This window comes from Oryctolagus cuniculus, chromosome 14 (assembly GCF_964237555.1).
Source record: "Oryctolagus cuniculus chromosome 14, mOryCun1.1, whole genome shotgun sequence".
Classification (NCBI taxonomy): Eukaryota; Metazoa; Chordata; class Mammalia; order Lagomorpha; family Leporidae; genus Oryctolagus; species Oryctolagus cuniculus.
In genome coordinates, this window is record NC_091445.1 from 97,010,719 (window position 1) to 97,029,936 (window position 19,218).

General features: G+C 70.0%; 1 protein-coding gene across 3 annotated transcripts; it reads left to right on the plus strand.

The window, feature by feature from the left end:
* The first annotated feature begins 273 nt into the window (after positions 1-273).
* Positions 274-17,486, plus strand: TERT (telomerase reverse transcriptase). Of its 3 annotated transcripts, XR_011382167.1 has the most exons (17): positions 274-620; positions 696-1,857; positions 4,257-4,452; positions 4,943-5,114; positions 5,968-6,147; positions 6,549-6,707; positions 7,292-7,387; positions 8,165-8,250; positions 8,943-9,056; positions 9,398-9,469; positions 11,256-11,444; positions 13,486-13,612; positions 13,921-13,982; positions 15,209-15,333; positions 15,625-15,762; positions 15,942-16,132; positions 16,571-17,486. XR_011382167.1 is itself a non-coding variant. In XM_051830718.2 (16 exons), the coding sequence occupies exons 1-16, from the start codon at positions 402-404 to the stop codon at positions 16,043-16,045; spliced, it is 3,201 nt and encodes a 1,066-aa protein (XP_051686678.2). In that variant the 5' UTR covers positions 274-401; the 3' UTR covers positions 16,046-17,486. The 3 variants fall into 3 exon arrangements, 1 of the variants encoding a protein (XP_051686678.2); XM_051830718.2 differs by having other exon boundaries at positions 15,942-17,486; XR_011382168.1 differs by lacking the exons at positions 15,625-15,762; positions 15,942-16,132; positions 16,571-17,486 and having other exon boundaries at positions 13,874-13,982; positions 15,209-15,295.
* The last annotated feature ends 1,732 nt before the right edge of the window (positions 17,487-19,218 follow it).

A 19,218-nucleotide genomic window follows, 5' to 3' on the forward strand; every position in this document is an offset into this window, starting at 1 on the left:
CACTGACCCCAGAGCCGCGGGACACTCAGCGCCTGAGCTCCAGAGGGGCGAGCGGCCTCCAGCGCGCCCCTCGCCAACAAAGCGGCCCCGCGCGCAGCGCTAGGAGGGCGGTGGGCGGAGCGCGGGCGCCGGCTCGGGACCCCGCTCTGCGACCCCGGCCCCCGCCCAGTAGGGCCCCGCCCCTTCCTCTCCGCGCCCCGCCTCCTCCACACGGACCCCGCCCGGGCCCGCCTCCTCCGCGCACTGCGCTGGCGCACGGGCGGGAGCCTGGCCGCCCCGCGTGCGCGCGCCACTCGGCAGGATCCTGGCACGTGGGGCGCCAACAGCCCGCGCACAGCTCGCCAGAGCCCCCGCGCGGGCGGCCGGATCTCCACGCCCGGCCGCCGGGCTCCGGCCCCGCGATGCCGCGCGCGCCCCGGTGCCGAGCCGTGCGCGCGCTCCTGCGCAGCCGCTACCGCGAGGTGCTGCCGCTGACCACGTTCGTGCGGCGCCTGGGCCCCGAAGGCCGACGGCTCGTGCGGCGCCGGGACCCGGCGGCCTTCCGCGCCCTGGTGGCCCAGTGCCTGGTGTGCGTGCCCTGGGACGCGCAGCCGCCCCCCGCCGCCCTCTCCTTCCGCCAGGTGGGCCGCCCGGGGGACCCGCTCGGGGAGGGGGAGGCGGAGCGGCGCCCCGGGACTCAGGCCCCGTCCCTGCAGGTGTCCTCGCTGAAGGAGCTGGTGGCCAGGGTCGTGCAGAGGCTCTGCGAGCGCGGCGCGAGGAACGTGCTGGCCTTCGGCTTCGCGCTGCTGGACGGCGCCCGCGGCGGCCCGCCCTGGGCCTTCACCACCTGCGTGCGCAGCTACCTGCCCAACACGGTGACCGAGACGCTGCGCGGCAGCGGCGCGTGGGGGCTGCTGCTGCGCCGCGTGGGCGACGACGTGCTCGCGCACCTGCTGGCGCGCTGCGCGCTCTACCTGCTGGTGGCCCCGAGCTGCGCCTACCAGGTGTGCGGGCCGCCTCTGTACGAGGCCGACGCCGAGGCCCGGCCCCCAGCACCACGCGCGCGTGGGACCCCGACGGGCCCCGCGGCCACGCGACAGGTTCGGAACAGCAGCGGTGGCGAGGCCGGGGCGCCCCTGGGCTCGCCCGCCTGCGGTTCGGGGCGCGGGCCTGCCGCGGCCTTCGCGGTGACACCTGCCGAGTGTTTGGAGACCACGCGCTCCAGGGCGTCCGCGGGAGTGGACCGCAAGCGGGAGCCCGGCCGCTCCGCCGCCCGGCGGTCACCGCGTCCGCAGGCCCAGGTGTACGCGGAGACCAAGCGCTTCCTCTACTGCGCGGGCGACGGCGAGCGGCTGCGCGCGTCTTTCCCACTCAGCTCCCTGCGGCCCAGCCTGGCGGGCGCCCGGAGGCTGCTGGAGGCCATCTTCCTGGGCTGGACGCCGAGGCCCGGGGCGAGCCGCAGGCCGCGCCGGCTGCCCCCGCGCTACTGGAGGATGCGACCCCTGTTCCGGAAGCTGCTCGCGAACCACGCGCGGTGCCCCTACGGCGCGCTCCTCCGGACGCACTGCCCGCTGCGGGGGCCGGCCTCGCAGGTGCGCTCCCCGAGGCCGGCCGCCGACCCCCAGGAGGACGCGGGCTCCCGGCGCCTGGTGCGGCTCCTGCGGCAGCACAGCAGCCCGTGGCAGGTGCACGCGTTCCTGCGGGCCTGTCTACGCCGCCTGGTGCCCCCCGGCCTCTGGGGCTCCAGGCACAACGAGCGCCGCTTCTTGAGGAACACGAAGAAGTTCATCTCGCTGGGGAAGCACGCCAAGCTCTCGCTGCGGGAGCTGACCTGGAAGGTGAGGGTGCGGGACTGCACCTGGCTGCGCGCGAGCCCAGGTGAGCGGGCGGCGGCCAGCGCCAGGCCGGCAGCTGAGGGGGTGGTGGGCGCGGCTGCCCTGCCCCTGGACTGGAAGGTCCCGTGCTGACGGCGTGGGGTTGGGGGTGTCGGGTCAGGTGCTGGGCAGGGGAGAGGAGCGGGGATACACTTCCTGTGAGCGCTGCCCGGGAGGAGGGGTGGGGCTCCTGCCCTGGCTCCCCGGGTGGCTGAGCCAGCGACCCCGTCGTGTTTCCCACTTGAGCTCCAGGGGACGGTGGCAGTGTCTCTGCCAGCCCCCAGCCTGCTCCTGGATGGGTGGGGCTTGAGTCAGCTGGCCACCTCCCTCGGGACCCAATGGGGAGGGCTTGTGGGGGTGGATGCCCTGCTGGGCTCCCCAGCGATGGGGACGTGCGGTGACCGCTCTGTCCCTGTGTCGTGGAAATGCCCCCACGGCGGGAGGCGCGACGCCAGCCCCGGGCACCCCCAGCGCTGCTCCATGCGCCCGCCCCCCCCCCCCCCCCGGGCGCTGTGTGCTCAGCCTTCGCGGGGGAGCAGGGTTGCTGGGGTTGGGATCTGCCTGTTGCACGGGCGGGACGGGCCGGCTTTCCCAGTGTGGGCTGCGCACGGGAGGGGTGGCGCTGTGGCGCTGGGCTGTCTCCGGTCCCTCTCGCTGCAGCCGCGGGACCTGTCTCCCTCGCTCTGCCCGCGGGACCTGTCTCCCTCGCTCTGCCCGCGGCGTTGGCCCGATGGCCTGGGTAGCTGTGTGCTGCCTGCCGATTCCTCCCCTCCCTGAGGGCCGGCCCTGTGCTCCTGTGTGCGGCTCAGCCTCCTGCCACCCCCCGTTGCCCTTTGACCTGCAGAGTGGAGTGCTGTTGTCCCCGTGGGGTCCTCTCTGTGGAGCCTTTGTTCTGCGTTTCAGTGATTTCTGTTTCTCTCTTCGGTGGTTCTGTATAAACTTCTGACTGGACGCGTGGCTACGCATCAGCCTCTGAGTGCTGCTGTGGCTGCGCCTCGTGCTGTAAGAAGCAGTTATTTTGATACCAGTCGCTTTTCAAAGGATTTGATTTACTTTGAAAGAGAGAAAAAGAGAGAGAGAGCTTTCATCTGCTGGCTCACTCTCCAGATGGCTGCAGCCGCCCGGCTGGCCAGGCTGAAGCCGGGAGCTTCCTCCAGGCCTCCCACGTGGGTGCAGGGGCCCGAGCGCTGGGGCCATCTTCCTCTGCGTTCCCGGGAACATGAGCAGGGCGGTGCGGCAGCCAGGACTGGCGCCCGGCTCTCACATGAATGCCGGCGTCGCGCGGTCCTTAGCCTGCAGCTCCACAGCACCGGCCCCTCTGTGGTGACTCCTGGTGGCGGAGCCTGCACGGGGCGACGGTTGAACCGGGAGGCCTGGGTGGTGTCCTGCGGCTCCTGCGCCGGGCTCCCGAGGGTTGGCTCTGTGCCGTGGAGCCGTCAGCTGAGCCAGGAGGTGGGTGGGCACAGGAGATGGCCCCTGGGGCTGAGGGTCCCACCACGCACCTGCGCAGAGACAGAACTCGCCACCCCACGTCGCCCTGCAGCCGTCCTCGGCTGGGTGTTTTCCCGTGGTGCTGTTTGCTCCTGGGTGTTTACTCTGCCGGGCTCCTCGGCTTAGCTGCAGCTCAGCCACGCACACGGGTGAGGCTTCCATTACTTCCAGCCCGCGGGACGGCGTTTAGGGAGAGGCCGGCCTGAGTGTGCTTCCCATTTCCTTAGAGGCCGAGAGAGACGGGGGACAGCGCCCGTCCTCGGGCTCACCGCTGAAACGCCTGCAGCGGCCCCCAAAGCCAGAGCCAGGAGCGGCCTCCAGGTCCCCGGCGCCGGCGCCGCTGCCTCCCTGGCGTCCCCGTTCCCCGGGCTTTACTGTCTTCTGCCTTCGGGTCCTTGGAAGCCGCCGGTGGGCGGCAGAGGGCATTAAACCCAACTGGTGCCATTGGCTCTCCTGAGCAGGGACCTGGACTCTGGCCGCTGTCCCTGCTTGCCCAGCCGCCGTCCCCATGGTCAGGGTCTGCCCCGCCCCGGCCCCTCCCTGGTTTCTCTTAAGCGGGTTATTGGTGGGCCCTGAGTGGCCTGCGGTGTCTGATGCCAGGGCCCCCAGGGGTCCAGCCGTGCAGCCACGCTGTGTGTCCGAGCCGCTGGGCCTGGCCAGCGCCGGGTCTTCCGCCCGGAGGCTGTGAGTTTGACTCTGCACCCGGGAGCCTTTTCCACGTTGTCTGCTCTGCGTGCCAGCCCGAGCAGAGAGCCGCGTGTGCACCGTGGGGGTGCCAGGGGCCGGCACGCGTGCAGCGACATGTTCACCAAAGCCGGGGCAGCCAGCTCGGGACTGCGGGGCCCCTCGCGCGCTGCACTCCGGCCAGGGCTGCCCCGTGAGGGTGCACGTGCGGGGTCTGCCTCCTTCCAGGGCGTGGCCACGTCCCGGCCGCGGAGCACCGACTGAGGGAGGGGATCCTGGCCAGGTTCCTGTTCTGGCTGCTGGACGCCTACGTGGTGGGGCTGCTCAGGTCCTTCTTCTACGTCACGGAGACCACGTTCCAGAAGAACCGGCTCCTCTTCTACCGCAAGAGCGTCTGGAGCAGGCTGCAAAGCCTGGGCATCAGGTACCGCGTGTGGCTTCCCTGTCCCGACTCCCCACAGCCTGTGCTGGCCCGCGGAGGGGCGGTCCCGTGCTGGCCTGTGGAGGGGAGGCCCCGTGCTGGCCCATGGCCCTGTGCTGGCCCGCAGTGGCCCCATGCTGGTCGCTGGAGGGGAGGCCCCGTGCTGGCCCATGGCCCTGTGCTGGCCCGTGGTGGCCCCATGCTGGTCGCTGGAGGGGAGGCCCCGTGCTGGCCCGCAGAGGGGAGGCCCCGTGCTTGGACAACCTTGGTGGGGGTGGCATAGGGGGATGGGGCCCCAGTGGCAGAGATGCCGGCTCCTGGTTCTGCTGAGTCAGACTGAGGGACCAGGACTGATCGCGCCGGGTCGTGCTGAGTGTGGGTGGGGGTCCCCGGGAGGTGTCTGTGGTGGGCGTGGGCGTCCGTGGCCTCGGCCCCACTCCGCAGTGTGTGCCGTGTCCACGGGGCCCTGACCCCGGCCCCGGGCGTGTTGCAGGCAGCACCTGGAGCGGGTGCGGCTGCGGGAGCTGTCGGCCGCGGAGGCCCAGCGGCAGGCCAGGTCGGCCCTGCCCGCGGCCAGACTGCGCTTCATCCCCAAGCCCGGCGGGCTGCGGCCCATCGTGAGCGCGGACTCCGTGGTGGCAGCCAGAACGCGCCGTAGGGAGAAGGTGACCCGGCTTCCGTCTCACCCCACATCAAAGTGCACAGGCTCGCGCCTGTGTGCCCAAGACGGGTCCTGCCGCGGGTGGACGAGGAGCCGGGCCTGGGCGCCCACAGTGGGCAGCTGGCCAGGGCCCTCGGAATCCTGCCGTGGCGCCACACAGAGGGGTGGGAAGAACAGCTGTCACTGCCCCCTGAGGCCTGTGGGACTTGTCCCGTGGCTCCCCTGCCCCCCATGACTCGTCCCGTGGCTCCCCTGCCCCCCGTGACTCGTCCCGTGGTTCCCCTGCCCCCCCGTGACTCGTCCCGTGGCTCCCCTGCCCCCGTGACTCGTCCCGTGGCTCCCCTGCCCCCCGTGACTCTTCCCGTGGCTCCCCTGCCCCCCCGTGACTCGTCCCGTGGCTCCCCTGCCCCCCCGTGACTCGTCCCGTGGCTCCCCTGCCCCCTGTGACTCGTCCCGTGGCTCCCCTGCCCCCGTGACTCGTCCCGTGGCTCCCCTGTCCCCGTGACTCGTCCCGTGGCTCCCCTGCCCCCGTGGCTGCTGGTGCCTCTGCTACGGTGGGGTGATTTTGTCGTTGCTACGGTCACTCCAAGGACCTGGCCTCTGTGGGGGGGGTGCTGCGGACCCCAGCCCCAGGCAGCCGCTCAGCTGGAGGTGGGTGGGTGCCCAGCGTCCCTGAGGGTCACATGTGTTGCCGGGCGGGGGCTCCTGGGGTGCAGTGACAGGAACCCCGAGGTGCCCGGCCGGTGGGCTGAGTGCCGGCTCTGCGTTGGGCTCTCCCAGGATCCTGGGAAGCTGGGGGGGCGTGGGGCTGCCCGCCCCTCTGCAGCCCCCCTGAGACTGCGTCCCATGTGCCCCAGGCCCAGCCCTGGACCTCGCGTGTCAGGACACTGTTCAGCGTGCTCAACTACGAGCGGGCGCAGCGGCCCGGCCTGCTGGGCGCCTCCGTGCTGGGCCTGGATGACGTCCACCGGGCCTGGCGGGCCCTTGTGCTGCGCATGCGGGCTGGGGCCCCCGCTCCCAGGCTGCACTTCGTCAAGGTGGGCCCGCCCCTCCCCCTCGCGCCTGCCCGCTCCTGGTGCCCCATCCTGTCCCCCTCACGCCCCGCCCACTCCCGGAGCCCCGCCCACTCCTGCCTCCCTGCCGCCCCGCCCCCGCATGCCTGCTGCTGGCCAAGTTTCCCAGCTGAGTGTTGCAGGCACCTTGGCAGGGACACCGGTAGCCCAGAGGGCAGAACGCTGAGCCCTCCCTGGGATGCCCCGGTCCCCGGAGGCTGGCCCTGCTCAAGGAGGGACCTGAGTCAGGCTTGGCCACCAGCTCCTGGGCACCCTGGTCACCTGCTGAGAGCCTACCTGTTCACGCACGTGGGGCTTGGAGGCCTCCACCTCAGGTCAGGGTGGGGTCGGGACGGCAGTGCACAAGGCCCCGGTGTCTCGTGCAGGTGGACGTGACGGGGGCCTTCGACGCCATACCCCAGGACAGGCTGGTGGCGGTGATTGGGGGCATCATCCGGCACCCAGAGAGGACCTACTGCGTGCGCCGTTTCGCTGTGGTGCGCCGAGCTGCGCGTGGGCATGTGCACAAGGCCTTCAAAACGCACGTAAGGGCGGGCGTGTCGACTCAGGCATGTCCAGGGCGTGTCTGTAGCACAGGCACGAGATGTGTACGGCCCTGGCGGGCAGGTGCTGCGTGTGAGCCTGTTGACCCAGGCGTGTCTGGGATGTGTCCGTAGCACAGGTGTATCTGCAGCAAGCTTGTAACGTGACTTGGTGTCATGACACACGTGTGACCGAATACCAGCCTCTGGGGGCGTGTCTGGCGTGGGCTGGGCAGCACCTGCCTCCCTGTGCGGGCGCCGAGTGGGGCTTCCTCAAATGCGTGTGTTCCTTTGACTTGGGGTCCTCTCTCCCCCTGGCCGGGGCCGGGTGCAGAGGTGGGCCGGGGCAGCAGGTTCTCCGTCCCCACGGTGGCTGCAGGGGCTCCTGGGCTGTGACCCTCGGTGGTGGTTGGTAGCTGGGGGCAGGGCGGGGCGTGGCCGTGAGCTCCCGCTCGCCCCCAGTGCCCGCTTGGGAGCTGCCGGGGGACACTCCTGGCTCGTAGGGGCCACAGTGCCCGCTGGGCAGGTCTTGGCCGGAGGACCGCGTGCCCAGTGCACGGCCTCACGCCCGCGCCCTGTTGCCGCAGGTGTCCACCCTGGAGGACCTCCAGCCCTACATGGGACAGTTCGTGGCGCACCTGCAGGAGACGAGAGCGCTGAGGGACGCTGTCGTCATCGAGCAGGTGCCCCACTGCCCTGGGGAGGGGCGCGGCGAGGCAGGGAGGAAGCCCCCACTGCCCCGGGTGCCGGGGGGGTCGCTCAGCTCCATCCCGGGAGGGGTACGGCGAGGCTGGGAGGAAGCCCCCACTGCCCAGATGCCAGGGGGGTCGCTCAGCTCCATCCCGGGAGGGGCACGGCGATGCGAGGGAGGAAGCCCCACACCAGAGCCAGGTTCCCGCATTCTGTGTGTATGTGAGACGCACGCCAGGCTCTGCTGTGCTGGGTTGTGTGTGCACGTGTGTGTGTGCTGTGCACGTGTGTGTGTGCACGTTTCCGAGCACACCAGGCTCTGCTGTGCTGGGTTGTGTGCTGTGCACACGTGTGTGCTTGCCTGTGCCAGGCCTTGCTGTGCCTTCAGGGGCCTTGCTCCGTGTGCTGGTTTCAGGACGTGTGCTGAGGCCTTGGCTGTCCCTTCAGCTCCCGGGACCTGCCATGGCCCTGGCCTGCAGCACAGCCTCTCACTTCGTGGGACGCTGTCCTGGCCGGAATTCCAGCAGACTGTCCATGGCCACGGCTGCTCCCCACCATGCCACGGCCACAGCCACCCCACACCCCCGTGCCATGGCCATGGCCGCGGCCGCTCCCCCACCCCGTTCCATGGCTGCGGCCACAGCTGCCCCCCACCCCGTTCCGTGGCCACGGCCGCTCCCCCACCCCGTTCCATAGCCATAGCCACAGCCACGGCCGCTCCCCCTCTGGGCCACGGCCACGGCCATGGCCACGCTGCTCCCTCTCTGCAGAGCTCCTCTCTGAACGAGACCAGCAGCGACCTCTTCGACTTCTTCCTGCGCCTTGTGCACCACAGTGTCATCCGGGTCGGGGACAGGTGGGTGCAGGGCGCCCCGGCCGGCTCCTGCCTGTCAGCGGGCGGGAGGGCCCGGGGACGGCCCGCAGCCGGCAGCCTGGGGGCGGTAGATGCGGCAGGCGCCCCTCTCTGTCCTGCGCCCCTCAGGTCCTACGTGCAGTGCCGGGGCGTCCCGCAGGGCTCCGTGCTGTCCAGGCGGCAGACGCGGCAGGCACCCCTCTCTGTCCTGCGCCCTTCAGGTCCTACGTGCAGTGCCGGGGCATCCCGCAGGGCTCCGTGCTGTCCAGGCGGCAGACGCGGCAGGCGCCCCTCTCTGTCCTGCGCCCCTCAGGTCCTACATGTAGTGCCGGGGCGTCCCGCAGGGCTCCGTGCTGTCCAGCCGGCAGCCTGGGGGCGGCAGACGCGGCAGGCACCCCTCTCTGTCCTGCGCCCTTCAGGTCCTACGTGCAGTGCCGGGGCATCCCGCAGGGCTCCATGCTGTCCAGCCGGCAGACGCGGCAGGCGCCCCTCTCTGTCCTGCGCCCTTCAGGTCCTACGTGCAGTGCCGGGGCGTCCCGCAGGGCTCCATGCTGTCCAGGCGGCAGACGCGGCAGGCACCCCTCTCTGTCCTGCGCCCCTCAGGTCCTACGTGCAGTGCCGGGGCGTCCCGCAGGGCTCCATGCTGTCCAGGCGGCAGACGCGGCAGGCGTCCCTCTCTGTCCTGTGCCCCTCAGGTCCTACGTGCAGTGCCGGGGCGTCCCGCAGGGCTCCATGCTGTCCACGCTGTTCTGCAGCCTGTGCTACGGAGACATGGAGAACAGGCTGTTCCCCGGCGTCCAGCAGGACGGGTGAGCGTGCCACGCGGCAGCCCAGCCGGTCCCGTGTGTGCACCGACAGGGGTGTGTGTGCGTGTGCGTGCGTGTAGCTGCTCCACGGGCGGGGCGAGATCAGGAGGGTGCCCTGCCTGGCTGTCCCCGTCCCCGGTCTGGCTCTCGGTCGCATCTCCTGGAGCAGGGCTCCGAGCCAGGCCTGGTTGTGAGGTTCTGCTGTCAGTGCCAAATCCCACCAGCCTGTGCAGCCAATACGGAGGCCCGGCGGGGGCAGGACGCAGGCGCAAGGTCCCGCTGTGCACGCCCTCCTGGCCCCTGCGCGGGTGCTGCGAGGGAACTAAAGTGAGCCCGTCCCCCAGGGTGCTCCTGCGTCTGGTCGACGACTTCCTCCTGGTTACACCGCACCTGGCCCAGGCAAAAGCCTTCCTCAGGTGAGGGCTCGCACCTGCCAGCCGGGGTGCTGTGGGGGCTGCCGAGCTGTGGGCACCAGGACACAGGTTCCCACGACACAGGAGCCTGCCACAGATACGCCACAGACACACCCCACACAGACACGCCCCACACAGACACACCCCACAGACACGCCCCACAGACACGCCCCACACAGACACACCCCACAGACACACCCCACACAGACACGCCCCACACAGACACGCCCCACACAGACACACCCCACAGACACACCCCACACAGACACGCCCCACACAGACACGCCCCACAGACACGCCCCACACAGACACACCCCACAGACACACCCCCACAGACACGCCCCACACAGACACGCCCCACACACACGCCCCCACAGACACACCCCACACAGACACACCCCCACAGACACGCCCCACACAGACACGCCCCACACAGACACGCCCCACACACACGCCCCACACAGACACACCCCACACAGACACGCCCCACACAGACACGCCCCATACAGACACACCCCACACAGACACGCCCCATACAGACACACCCCATACAGACACACCCCACAGACACACCCCCACAGACACACCCCACACAGACATGCCACAGACACGCCCCACACAGACACACCCCACACAGACACACCCCACACAGACACGCCCCATACAGACACACCCCACAGACACACCCCCACAGACACACCCCACACAGACATGCCACAGACACGCCCCACACAGACACACCCCACACAGACACGCCCCACACAGACACACCCCACAGACACGCCCCACACAGACACGCCCCACACAGACACGCCCCACAGACACACCCCCACAGACACACCCCACACAGACACACCCCACAGACACACCCCACACAGACACGCCCCACACAGACACGCCACACAGACACACCCCACACAGACACACCCCACACAGACATGCCACAGACACGCCCCACACAGACACACCCCACACAGACACGCCCCACACAGACACGCCCCACACAGACACACCCCATAAACACGCCCCACACAGACACACCCCACACAGACACACCCCACACAGACACGCCCCACACAGACACGCCCCACACAGACACACCCCACACAGACACACCCCATACAGACACGCCCCATACAGACACGCCCCATACAGACACACCCCACACAGACACACCCCACACAGACACACCCCACAGACACGCCCCACACAGACACGCCCCACACAGACACGCCACAGACACGCCCCACACAGACACACCCCACACAGACACACCCCACACAGACACCCCACACAGACACGTGCCACAGATGTGCACACCACAGGCACTGACAACACCACACCCTCCACACGCCCTCCACACAGACGCCCGTGCCCATCGCGTGGAGGTGAGGCCAGGACCAGCCGTGTGCGTGTTCTGAGGCTGCTCTGTGTGGAGCCACTACCGCTGTGGTTCCCGTGTCCCAGAGCTAAGGACCCCAGAGGGACAGTGCCGGGGCTTCCGAGGCCTGGGACCACCCACCCCCCCAGCCAGACCGCTCCTGCCAGCCGGGAGCTGGGCCCGCTCGAGGGGCTGCCCCGGGGGTCCCTTTGCTCCGGGGCCTCCTGGGAGGGTCTGAATGTCAGGGCGGGGAATGCAGGTGCGCGCCAGGGCGGTGGCCACGGGCCCCCAGGGAGCATGGGAGCTGGGTACAGCAGCCTCGGGCCCTGCTGGCCGGCCCAAGCCCGTCCCTGCACAGCTGCCGGCCGTGTCCAGCTCGTGTCTGCAGACGGACTCCTGCTGCTTCAGGGCCCTGGTCAGCGGCGTCCCCGAGTACGGCTGCCACATCAACCTGGAGAAGACGGTCGTGAACTTCCCTGTGGGGGACGTGGCCCCGGACGGCCCCGCCCCGCTCCAGCTGCCCGCCCACTGCCTGTTCCCCTGGTGCGGGCTGCTGTTCGACACACGCACCCTGGAGGTGTCCTGTGACTACTCCAGGTGAGGGCCGCGGGCCTGGGGGGGGGGGGGCGCCATGGAGCCTCAGCCGAGAGCTGGCCGCAGCGTGGCCACCGTGGCGTGGGAGGCTTGCCAGGCACATTTTCCCGGCGCTTTGGTGCAGGCTGTGGAGTGCAGGAGCAGCCTGGGCCCCCGGATCTCTGGCAGGACACGTGTGGTCTGGTAGCCGTCTTGGTGTGCCCACGCCAAGAGCTCACAGCCTGGCCTCAGGCTCGGCACAGCCACGAGTGACGTGAGGGGGAGTCAGTGTTTCCTTCTCCGTGTGTGGGCAGTGCCTGTTACTCTGCAGTTAACTGTCCGGGTCTGGACAGAGCCCCATTCCCAGAGTGCTCGCGGGGCACCTGCTGCGTGGGGGTGGGGCAGGCCCTGTCTGTCCCCCGCAACCCCGTGTCCTGTCCACCTGGGGTGCCCGGCTGCCCAGCCTGCCCTGGCTCTGGGTGGTTTGTCCTCGTCCTTGGGACTCAGATCGGATGGTCCAGGGCTTCTTGCCGTCCGCTGCACCGGCAGCCGTGTGGGCCCGCCCCCGCCACCACGCCCTCGCCCACGGACTCGGCTCCCTGGAGGACAGGCGCCCCCACTCCCTGCCTCCAGCGCTGCCGAGCTGTGGGTGACGCCGTCGGGAGACGTGCCCCTCGGGACACACTAGCAAAGCCAGGGAGCCTGTCGGCGGGCGTGGGGGAAGCAGGTGTGTACCGGTGCTGGGACAGCTGGGGCCCCGGCGCCCTGGGGCTGTCGTGGCCGCGTCAGGAGTGGCTCCAGAGCCGCTCCGGAGCTCTGCATCTGGGTGTCCGGCACACGTGGCCGAGGGCTTCAAGCCGCGGCCGGAAGGAGACCGAATAACTGTGGGGTGAAGGCAGGCCCGGCCAGATTTGGGGCCACCCCAGCCGCAGCCCCGGTGACGCAGTGGCGCACCGCGGAGGAGGCCGCCTCTGCCCAGCGAATGCGTTAACCCCGCGAGGAGCGGGTGAGGGGCACGAGGGGGTTCCTGTGGCTGCGGCGGGAGACGTGACCGACACCCGCTCGCCTCACAGACGTGCGGAGAAACGCTGGCACGGGAGTTCAGGGTGGGTGCAGGCGGGACACAACCCCAGGGGAGCAGCTGAGCATCAGCGGCCGCGAGGCAGAGGCCTCTCCCCGCACGCGGGTGCTGGGTGCCCACGCTCCTCCCACTCGGTTCTCGGGGTGCACCGGGCAGCAGGTGCTCAGTGGCGGCTCCCGGGGGTTCTGCCCAGGCTTGGAGCAAGCTGCAGACCACGGCGTTGGGCGCTCGGAGCTGGCCAGGCCCGGGAGGCCCGCACTGGAGACCCCGGTGCTTCCAAGGAGCCCTGGCCGACCGGCATGCTGGCGGTGTGACGGCGCAGCCCGCACAAGGGGCTTAGCGGCCACGCGGCCACAGGGAGACACCTGTTCTGGAACGTTGATGACACTGAAGTTCATTTCCGCCGCTGCCGTGTGGCTCGGGGTGGGGAGGCCTCTGCTTCCTGCCCCTGGGCGCTGCCTTCAGCCAGGGCCACTGAGGCGCGGGCCGAGGTGCTCTGTGCTGTGTCCAGGGACGAGACGTCGCCCACCGAGTGTCGGGCGTGGGGCCACCGTTGGCGTCCAGGCTCCCGGCTGTGTGGTTTGCCGGGCGCCTCCTTCCTGGTGAGGCCTGCCCGGGTCTCCCCAGGGCTCGTTCGTCTGTCGCTGATGAGCAAGCCCAAGTCCTGGGTGGACGTCACCCTGCAGGCCACGTCCCAGGCTCTGCGGGGACGGATTCTTGGAGCCAGGTGGGCAGGCATCTCCGTCAGCGACACCGGGCCAGGATGCGGACAGGATGGATTCTCGGAGCCACCCCGGGGCAGGGCGGGCAGGCGTCCCCGTCAGCCACACCCAGGGCCAGGATGGGGACAAGGATGGATTCTCGGAGCCACCCCGGGGCAGGGCGGGCAGGCGTCCCCATCAGCCACACCCAGGGCCAGGATGGGGACGGGTTCTCGGGGCCACACTCGGGCAGGGCTGGGTGTGCAGCGTGCCCTTGTGTCAGCTTTGCAGGGACGTCCGTCAGGGCCAGCCTCACCTTCAACCCCGGCGTCCAGGCCGGGAGGGGCCTGCGCCGCAAGCTCTTGGCGGTCCTGCGGCTGAAGTGTCATGGGTTGTTTCTGGACCTGCAGGTGAGCGGGCAGCGGCCGAGACCTGAGCGATCGGGTGTGGCTAGCGCGCACCAGGCACACGTGCCTGACGGTGTGTGCGTCCGTGTGAGGGGCAGGGGCACCTGTGTGAAGGGCACGTGGGCTTGTGGGTGTGCATGCGTGGGGCTGGTCACCGCCCTCCCTGGCCTCAGCACGCTCAGGGTGAGGCTCCCTGCTGGGCACCCCACCCCCCGCCTGGCCAGGGCTTGGCTGACTCCCCGGGGACGGTGGCTCCTTGCCCAGGGGCTCCCAGCGTGTGCCCATGACGCCCCGCTGCCCCGGCCACGCAGGTGAACAGCCTCCACACGGTCTACGTGAACCTGTACAAGATCCTCCTGCTGCAGGCCTACAGGTGAGTCCCTGGCTTCCGCCTCGGGCAACTCCACGCCCACCTGCGGGTGGGGACAGTGGCCCACGTCCTGGGGCAGGCAGTCGGGCTCAGAGGCGGCTGAGTTAGCAGCCGGCTGGGCAGGAGACACAGGGCGCGGTCGGGTACAGAGCGGAGGGTGGCAGTGGCTCCAAGCACGTTGCCAGCCTGGCGTCCACACACGGGCTCCTGCCCATGGCTGATGGTGCTTCTGGAACATTCCCTGTTCTTCGCTGATCCTGGGGACGGGGGGTGGACGGGCAGCTCCCCTGCAGGCCGTGTCCTCCGGGCTCGGGCGCTGTGCCCTTGGCCTGGCCGTGCCCGTGCCTCAGCCTCTGTGCCCCGGGGACTTGGCTCCTGAGGTTTCCAGGAAGCCGCTGCCCCCTGCAGCTCGGGCGGGAACTGACCTCCAGCGACCCTGTCTCCAGGGACACGCAGAAGCCGCTGGCTCTCAGCCTGCAGTCGGCAGGTGGTGGCCGTCACCTGCCACCCGCCCGGCCCCGGAAGCAGAGGTCCTCGCGGTGTACCTGGGACGGGGCCACACACACAGGGTCATTGTCCACAGGGATCGCCCACAGGTCACGAGTCAGCCACGGGAGCCGTTCTAGCCACAGGGCCTAAGCCCGCATTCAGGCCCCGAGGACTGCCACAGCCACATGTGGCTCCCTCCCCGTCCACGGGGCAGAAGGGCTGGTGGCTGCTGTGTCGGGAAGGGTCGGGCACACAATGTCCTGGGCACTTGGATCCCTGGAGGCAGGCGTGGGGAGAGGAGCTGGACTGTGACGTCGCGGGTGGGTGCATTCCACACGTGTCCACCTGTGTCCCAGCAGTGCCTGGGGTGCAGCTGACTCGAGCCCACAGGCTGAGTCCAGCAGGCCTGGCACGGGGTCCTGCGGGCAGAGGTCTCCCGTGGGCTCCCACGGAGCACCCTGACTTAGCCGACCACAGGGCCAAGGCCCCGTCCCCGCCCAGTGTGTCCCCCCTCAGGCGGCAGGGGGGCCCTCGGTGGTGTGGCTGGGAAAGGGCACTGGCCGAGTGGACAGCCTCGCCTTGTCCACAGCAGGCTGCGGTGGTCAGGGAGACCCTGTCGTGCGCGCGTGAGCACACGTGTGCCCCTGCGCGCACACAGGCGGACAAGCAGGCACCGGTCTGCACACGCACAGCACGCCCTGGTAGGGACCGCGTCCTCTGACGCCTGCGCCCTCCCCCAGGTTCCATGCGTGTGTGCTACGGCTTCCGTTTAACCAGCACGTTCGCAGGAACCCCTCCTTCTTCCTGCGGGTCATCTCGGACACCGCGTCCTGCTGCTACTCCATGCTGAGAGCCAAGAACCCAGGTGCCTGGGGCCAGGGCTGCGCTGCCGTGGGGTCGCGGGTAGGCGGTACGCTGTGGGGTCGCAGGTGGGCGGGCATGGTGCCATCGGGGATTGCGGGGTGCCTGCGGGGCTGGCGGGTGTGGATGCCCGGGAGCAAGTGCATCTGCCTCGCCCACACGTGTGCCTCGCCCGCACGTGTGCCTGCACTGCAGGGACCCCGGGCGAGTCAGGCCGCTGCTGAGGGCGCTTGGTCTCCTGGGGGGAAGGCAGGAGCTTGGGGTCTGGGGGTCACCAGCCGTGCTCTGCCCCCAGGGATGTCGCTGGGGGCCAAGGGCGCCTCGGGCCTGTTCCCTGCGGAAGCCGCGCGGTGGCTCTGCTATTGCGCGTTCGCACGCCGGCTGGGCCGGTACCGAGCCAGCTACAAGTGCCTGCTGCGGGCGCTCAGGACAGGTAAGCGGGGGGAGAGCCCCCGGGCGCCTGGCTGAGCTGGGTGTGCCGGGTATGCCGGGCCATGAACCCTCGCTGGCCGCCCCGGGTGGCCAGGCCAAGCTCCGTGCTTCCTCCCGGACCCCGGCCTGTGTCCCGCCCCGGGGACCGACCAAAGGGGCCTGACTGCCCGACTTCTGCAGCCCAGGCACAGCTGCATGGGAAGCTGCCCGAGGCCACAATGGCCGCCCTGGAGGCCGCGACTGACCCGGCCCTGACCGCAGACTTCAAGACCATCCTGGACTGAGGCCGGAGGAGCCGGGCACATCGCTGTCGGGGGAGGGGCCGTCTGTGACACAGGGCAGGGCCTGTCCTTGGGGGCTCCTTCCTTCAGGTCAGTCCCCTCCCTGCTGTCCTCAGGGGAGCAGAGCCCACTGCCAAGACCTCTCATGACCCCGGCCACGGATGGCCCGAGGCAGTGGGAGACCTGGCCGTGGGCCGTGGGCCTGTGAGCATGGGCCCCACCCTGGACCTGCTCATCACCCCCGCGTGATCCAGGGCTGCTGGGGGAAGCCCTGTGCTCTGTGCTTGGTTACGCTGCCCAGCTTGAGTGAGGAGGCCCCAGGGCGCTGACCCACACGTACCTGGCAGCAGCAAGCCACCCACCCCCTCATCCAAAGTCCAGGCTGAGCGTCCCTGAGCCAAGGTGTCCGCTGTGCAGCCCTGCCCCGGCCTCCCCTCGCCCCGCCCCTGCCCCCATCCCTGCAGTGGCCCCCTGGAGCCAGTGTCTGGTGCAGTGTGTGTGGACTCCCTTCCCGTCCTCGGACAACAGGGCAGGTGGACACGTGGACGCCGTGGGGGAGTCTGGAGCCGCGTGCTGGAGCCACGCATCTGGCGGGCAGCGTGGGGCCGCCTAGTGCCCAGCGAGGACGAGCAGGGAGCCCCTTCCCCAGGCCCCAGCGTGCAGGGGACTAGATGCGTCCCGAGGACCCTACTGAGCAGGAAGGGCAGCGTCGGGGGAGGATCTTGGTGAAGGAGTGGCCCCCGCCTAAGGGCCGGCTTGGGCAGCCTGAAGCCTGGCCGAGCTGGCACCTGTGTAACGGGTCAGCTGCTGTGAGCAATTCCAGAACCTTCCAGGATGTCGCAGATGGGGCCATGGACGTGGACCTTGGACAGGGCTCCTGGCGCCTCGTGCCGGGTTTTATGGCACAGGATGTGCCCCTTTGCTGCTCGTCTGGAAGACGTCCTGGTGACTGAGCCGACGCCCGGGGGACCCCAGACCCTGGTGACTGAGCCGATGCCTGGGGGACCCCAGACCCTGGTGACTGAGCCGACGTGCCCGGGGGACCCCAGACCCTGGTGACTGAGCCGATGCCTGGGGGATCCCAGACCCTGGTGACTGAGCCGGACCCCAGACCGTCCTGTGACTGAGCCGACATGCCCGGGGGACCCCAGACCCTGGTGACTGAGCCGACGTGCCCGGGGGACCCCAGACCGTCCTGGTGACTGAGCCGACGTGCCCGGGGGACCCCAGACCCTGGTGACTGAGCCGGACCCCAGACCGTCCTGTGACTGAGCCGACGTGCCCAGGGGACCCCAGACCCTGGTGACTGAGCCAATGCCCGGGGGACCCCAGACCCTGGTCACTGCGCCGATGCCCAGGGGACCCCAAGCCATGCTGTGCTGTCACTCGGTTCTCGGGCTTCACCGAGTGCTGAACCTTGGAAAAGCTGAGCTTTCGTGATTCACAGGTTTATTGGTTCATTTGAGAGCGACCGGGAGGGGGAGAGAGCTCCCACCCGCCGGCGCCCCCGGTGGCCGCCATGGCCAGCGCTGAGCCAGGCTGGAGCCTGGAGCTCCATCCGGGTCTCCCACATGGGTGGCAGGGGCCCCGGTGCTTGGGCATCCTCTGCTGCCTTCCAGGGCCATCAGGGAGCTGGGTGGGAGCAGGGCGGCCAGGCCTCTGGCCAGCGCTGGCGGGATGCAGTGTCAAGTAGCCGCTTTGTGGACATGGGATCCCCACAGGCGAAGCGCACCAGCCTCTTCGCTGCCTGAGCTCTGGCCTTCGCAGTGAGCAGCTCCTGACGGGGGGGTGGGGGCGGAACCCCCAGGGGGGGCTCACTGGTGTCACCAGTGGGGGCTGCTGTGACTGAGGGATAGCACCCCCCAAAACCAAGATGCCTGCGCCCTGCTCCCCAGCGCCCCCTGCTGGTCATGCTAACTGTAGTCCCCCATTGGCTGACCTTGTGGCGGTGGCCCTGTCTGCCCCTGGGGGCTGTTGCCCATGGACACGGCACCCAGGAGGGAGGGGCCCTCTATGGACTCCTCTGTTCCGGCCACTTCTGGCCACATGAGGGCAGCATCTGCTCCTGTGCCAGCCCCTGCCAGTCAGAGGTGTCACATCGAGGGCTCGTGCCCCTGGGGGTGTCACACGGGTCAGCCATTGCCCTCTGCAGCCCCCGAGCCATGTCCACGTTCACATGAGTGTCCATCTGTCCACACATCCGTGGCTGAGTTTTCTGGAGGCTGGGTGTCCACTGGGCCTCTGTCCCCACGCCCCACCCCTTCCCACTTGGCCGCTGAACCAGGGCTCCGACACCACCACCGCCAGCCCCCGAGGGCCCCTCCAGGCCAAGCTCCTGGGCACGGGGTGGCCAGGTGAGGTGTGGACGGGAAGGGCAGCCCTGGAGCCGTTCAGGGCAGTGGTAGGATGTGCAGGCCACGGCGGCAGTGTCGGGACAGCGTTGCCCTCACTTCCCAGCCCTGTGGGGGCCTCGCTCACCCTGCTGGGGGCCTGCCTGCACTGTCCACTGTGCAGAGGGCAGGTCATGAACCGGGAGGGCCAGCCGAAGGGGCACCGCGGGGCAGAGCTGAGGTGGGCAGATGCCTGTGGTCCCGCGAGCTCCTGTCCCCTTGGCTGTCTGCTCAGAGCTGCTGTCAGCAGTGACGTCCAAGTGAGCGGGACGGGGCTGAGCCCTGGGACGCCCCTCATGCCGTGGGCTCCCCCGTGTGACACCCCATGCTCACTGCCACCTGTCTCAGCATGGCGTGGGGAGGGCTGCCACGATGGAGTGCTAAGTGTCGGCCTCCGCCACTGTGGGCTCAGACGTGCATGGGGTGCGGGGGCCGAGGGGGTGTTTGGCTCTCAGCTGCCCTGCAGGCGGGGCTTGGTCACACCTGTGGCGCCGAGAGCTGCTCATAGTGCTACAGCCTTGTGGGGTGCTGCGGGGGCGTGGCCAGCCGTGTGTTTCTGCACCAGGGAAGGGCTGGGGGCTCTGTGGGTGCTGGTCTGGCAGTGTGAGGCCGGGGTCTGTGGTCAGAAGGAAGCGGGGGTGGGGTGGGCAGGTGGGGGCTGACTGCCTGGGTGCTTGGTGCGGGGAGGGCGGCTGGGGACCGCGAGGGAGTGGCCGAGAGGTCACTGGAGCATGGGCACTGACACTGGCGGTGTCTCCCAGAGTCCTCCCTGGCTGGGCTCCCAGC

Coding starts and splice junctions, on each gene's coding strand:
- TERT (XM_051830718.2), top strand. CDS start 402: ATGCCGCGCGCGCCCCGGTGCCGAGCCGTGCGCGCGCTCCTGCGCAGC. Junction 8,251..8,942: donor GTCATCCGGGTCGGGGACAG/GTGGGTGCAGGG, acceptor TGTGCCCCTCAG/GTCCTACGTGCAGTGCCGGG. Junction 13,983..15,208: donor CTCCTGCTGCAGGCCTACAG/GTGAGTCCCTGG, acceptor GCCCTCCCCCAG/GTTCCATGCGTGTGTGCTAC.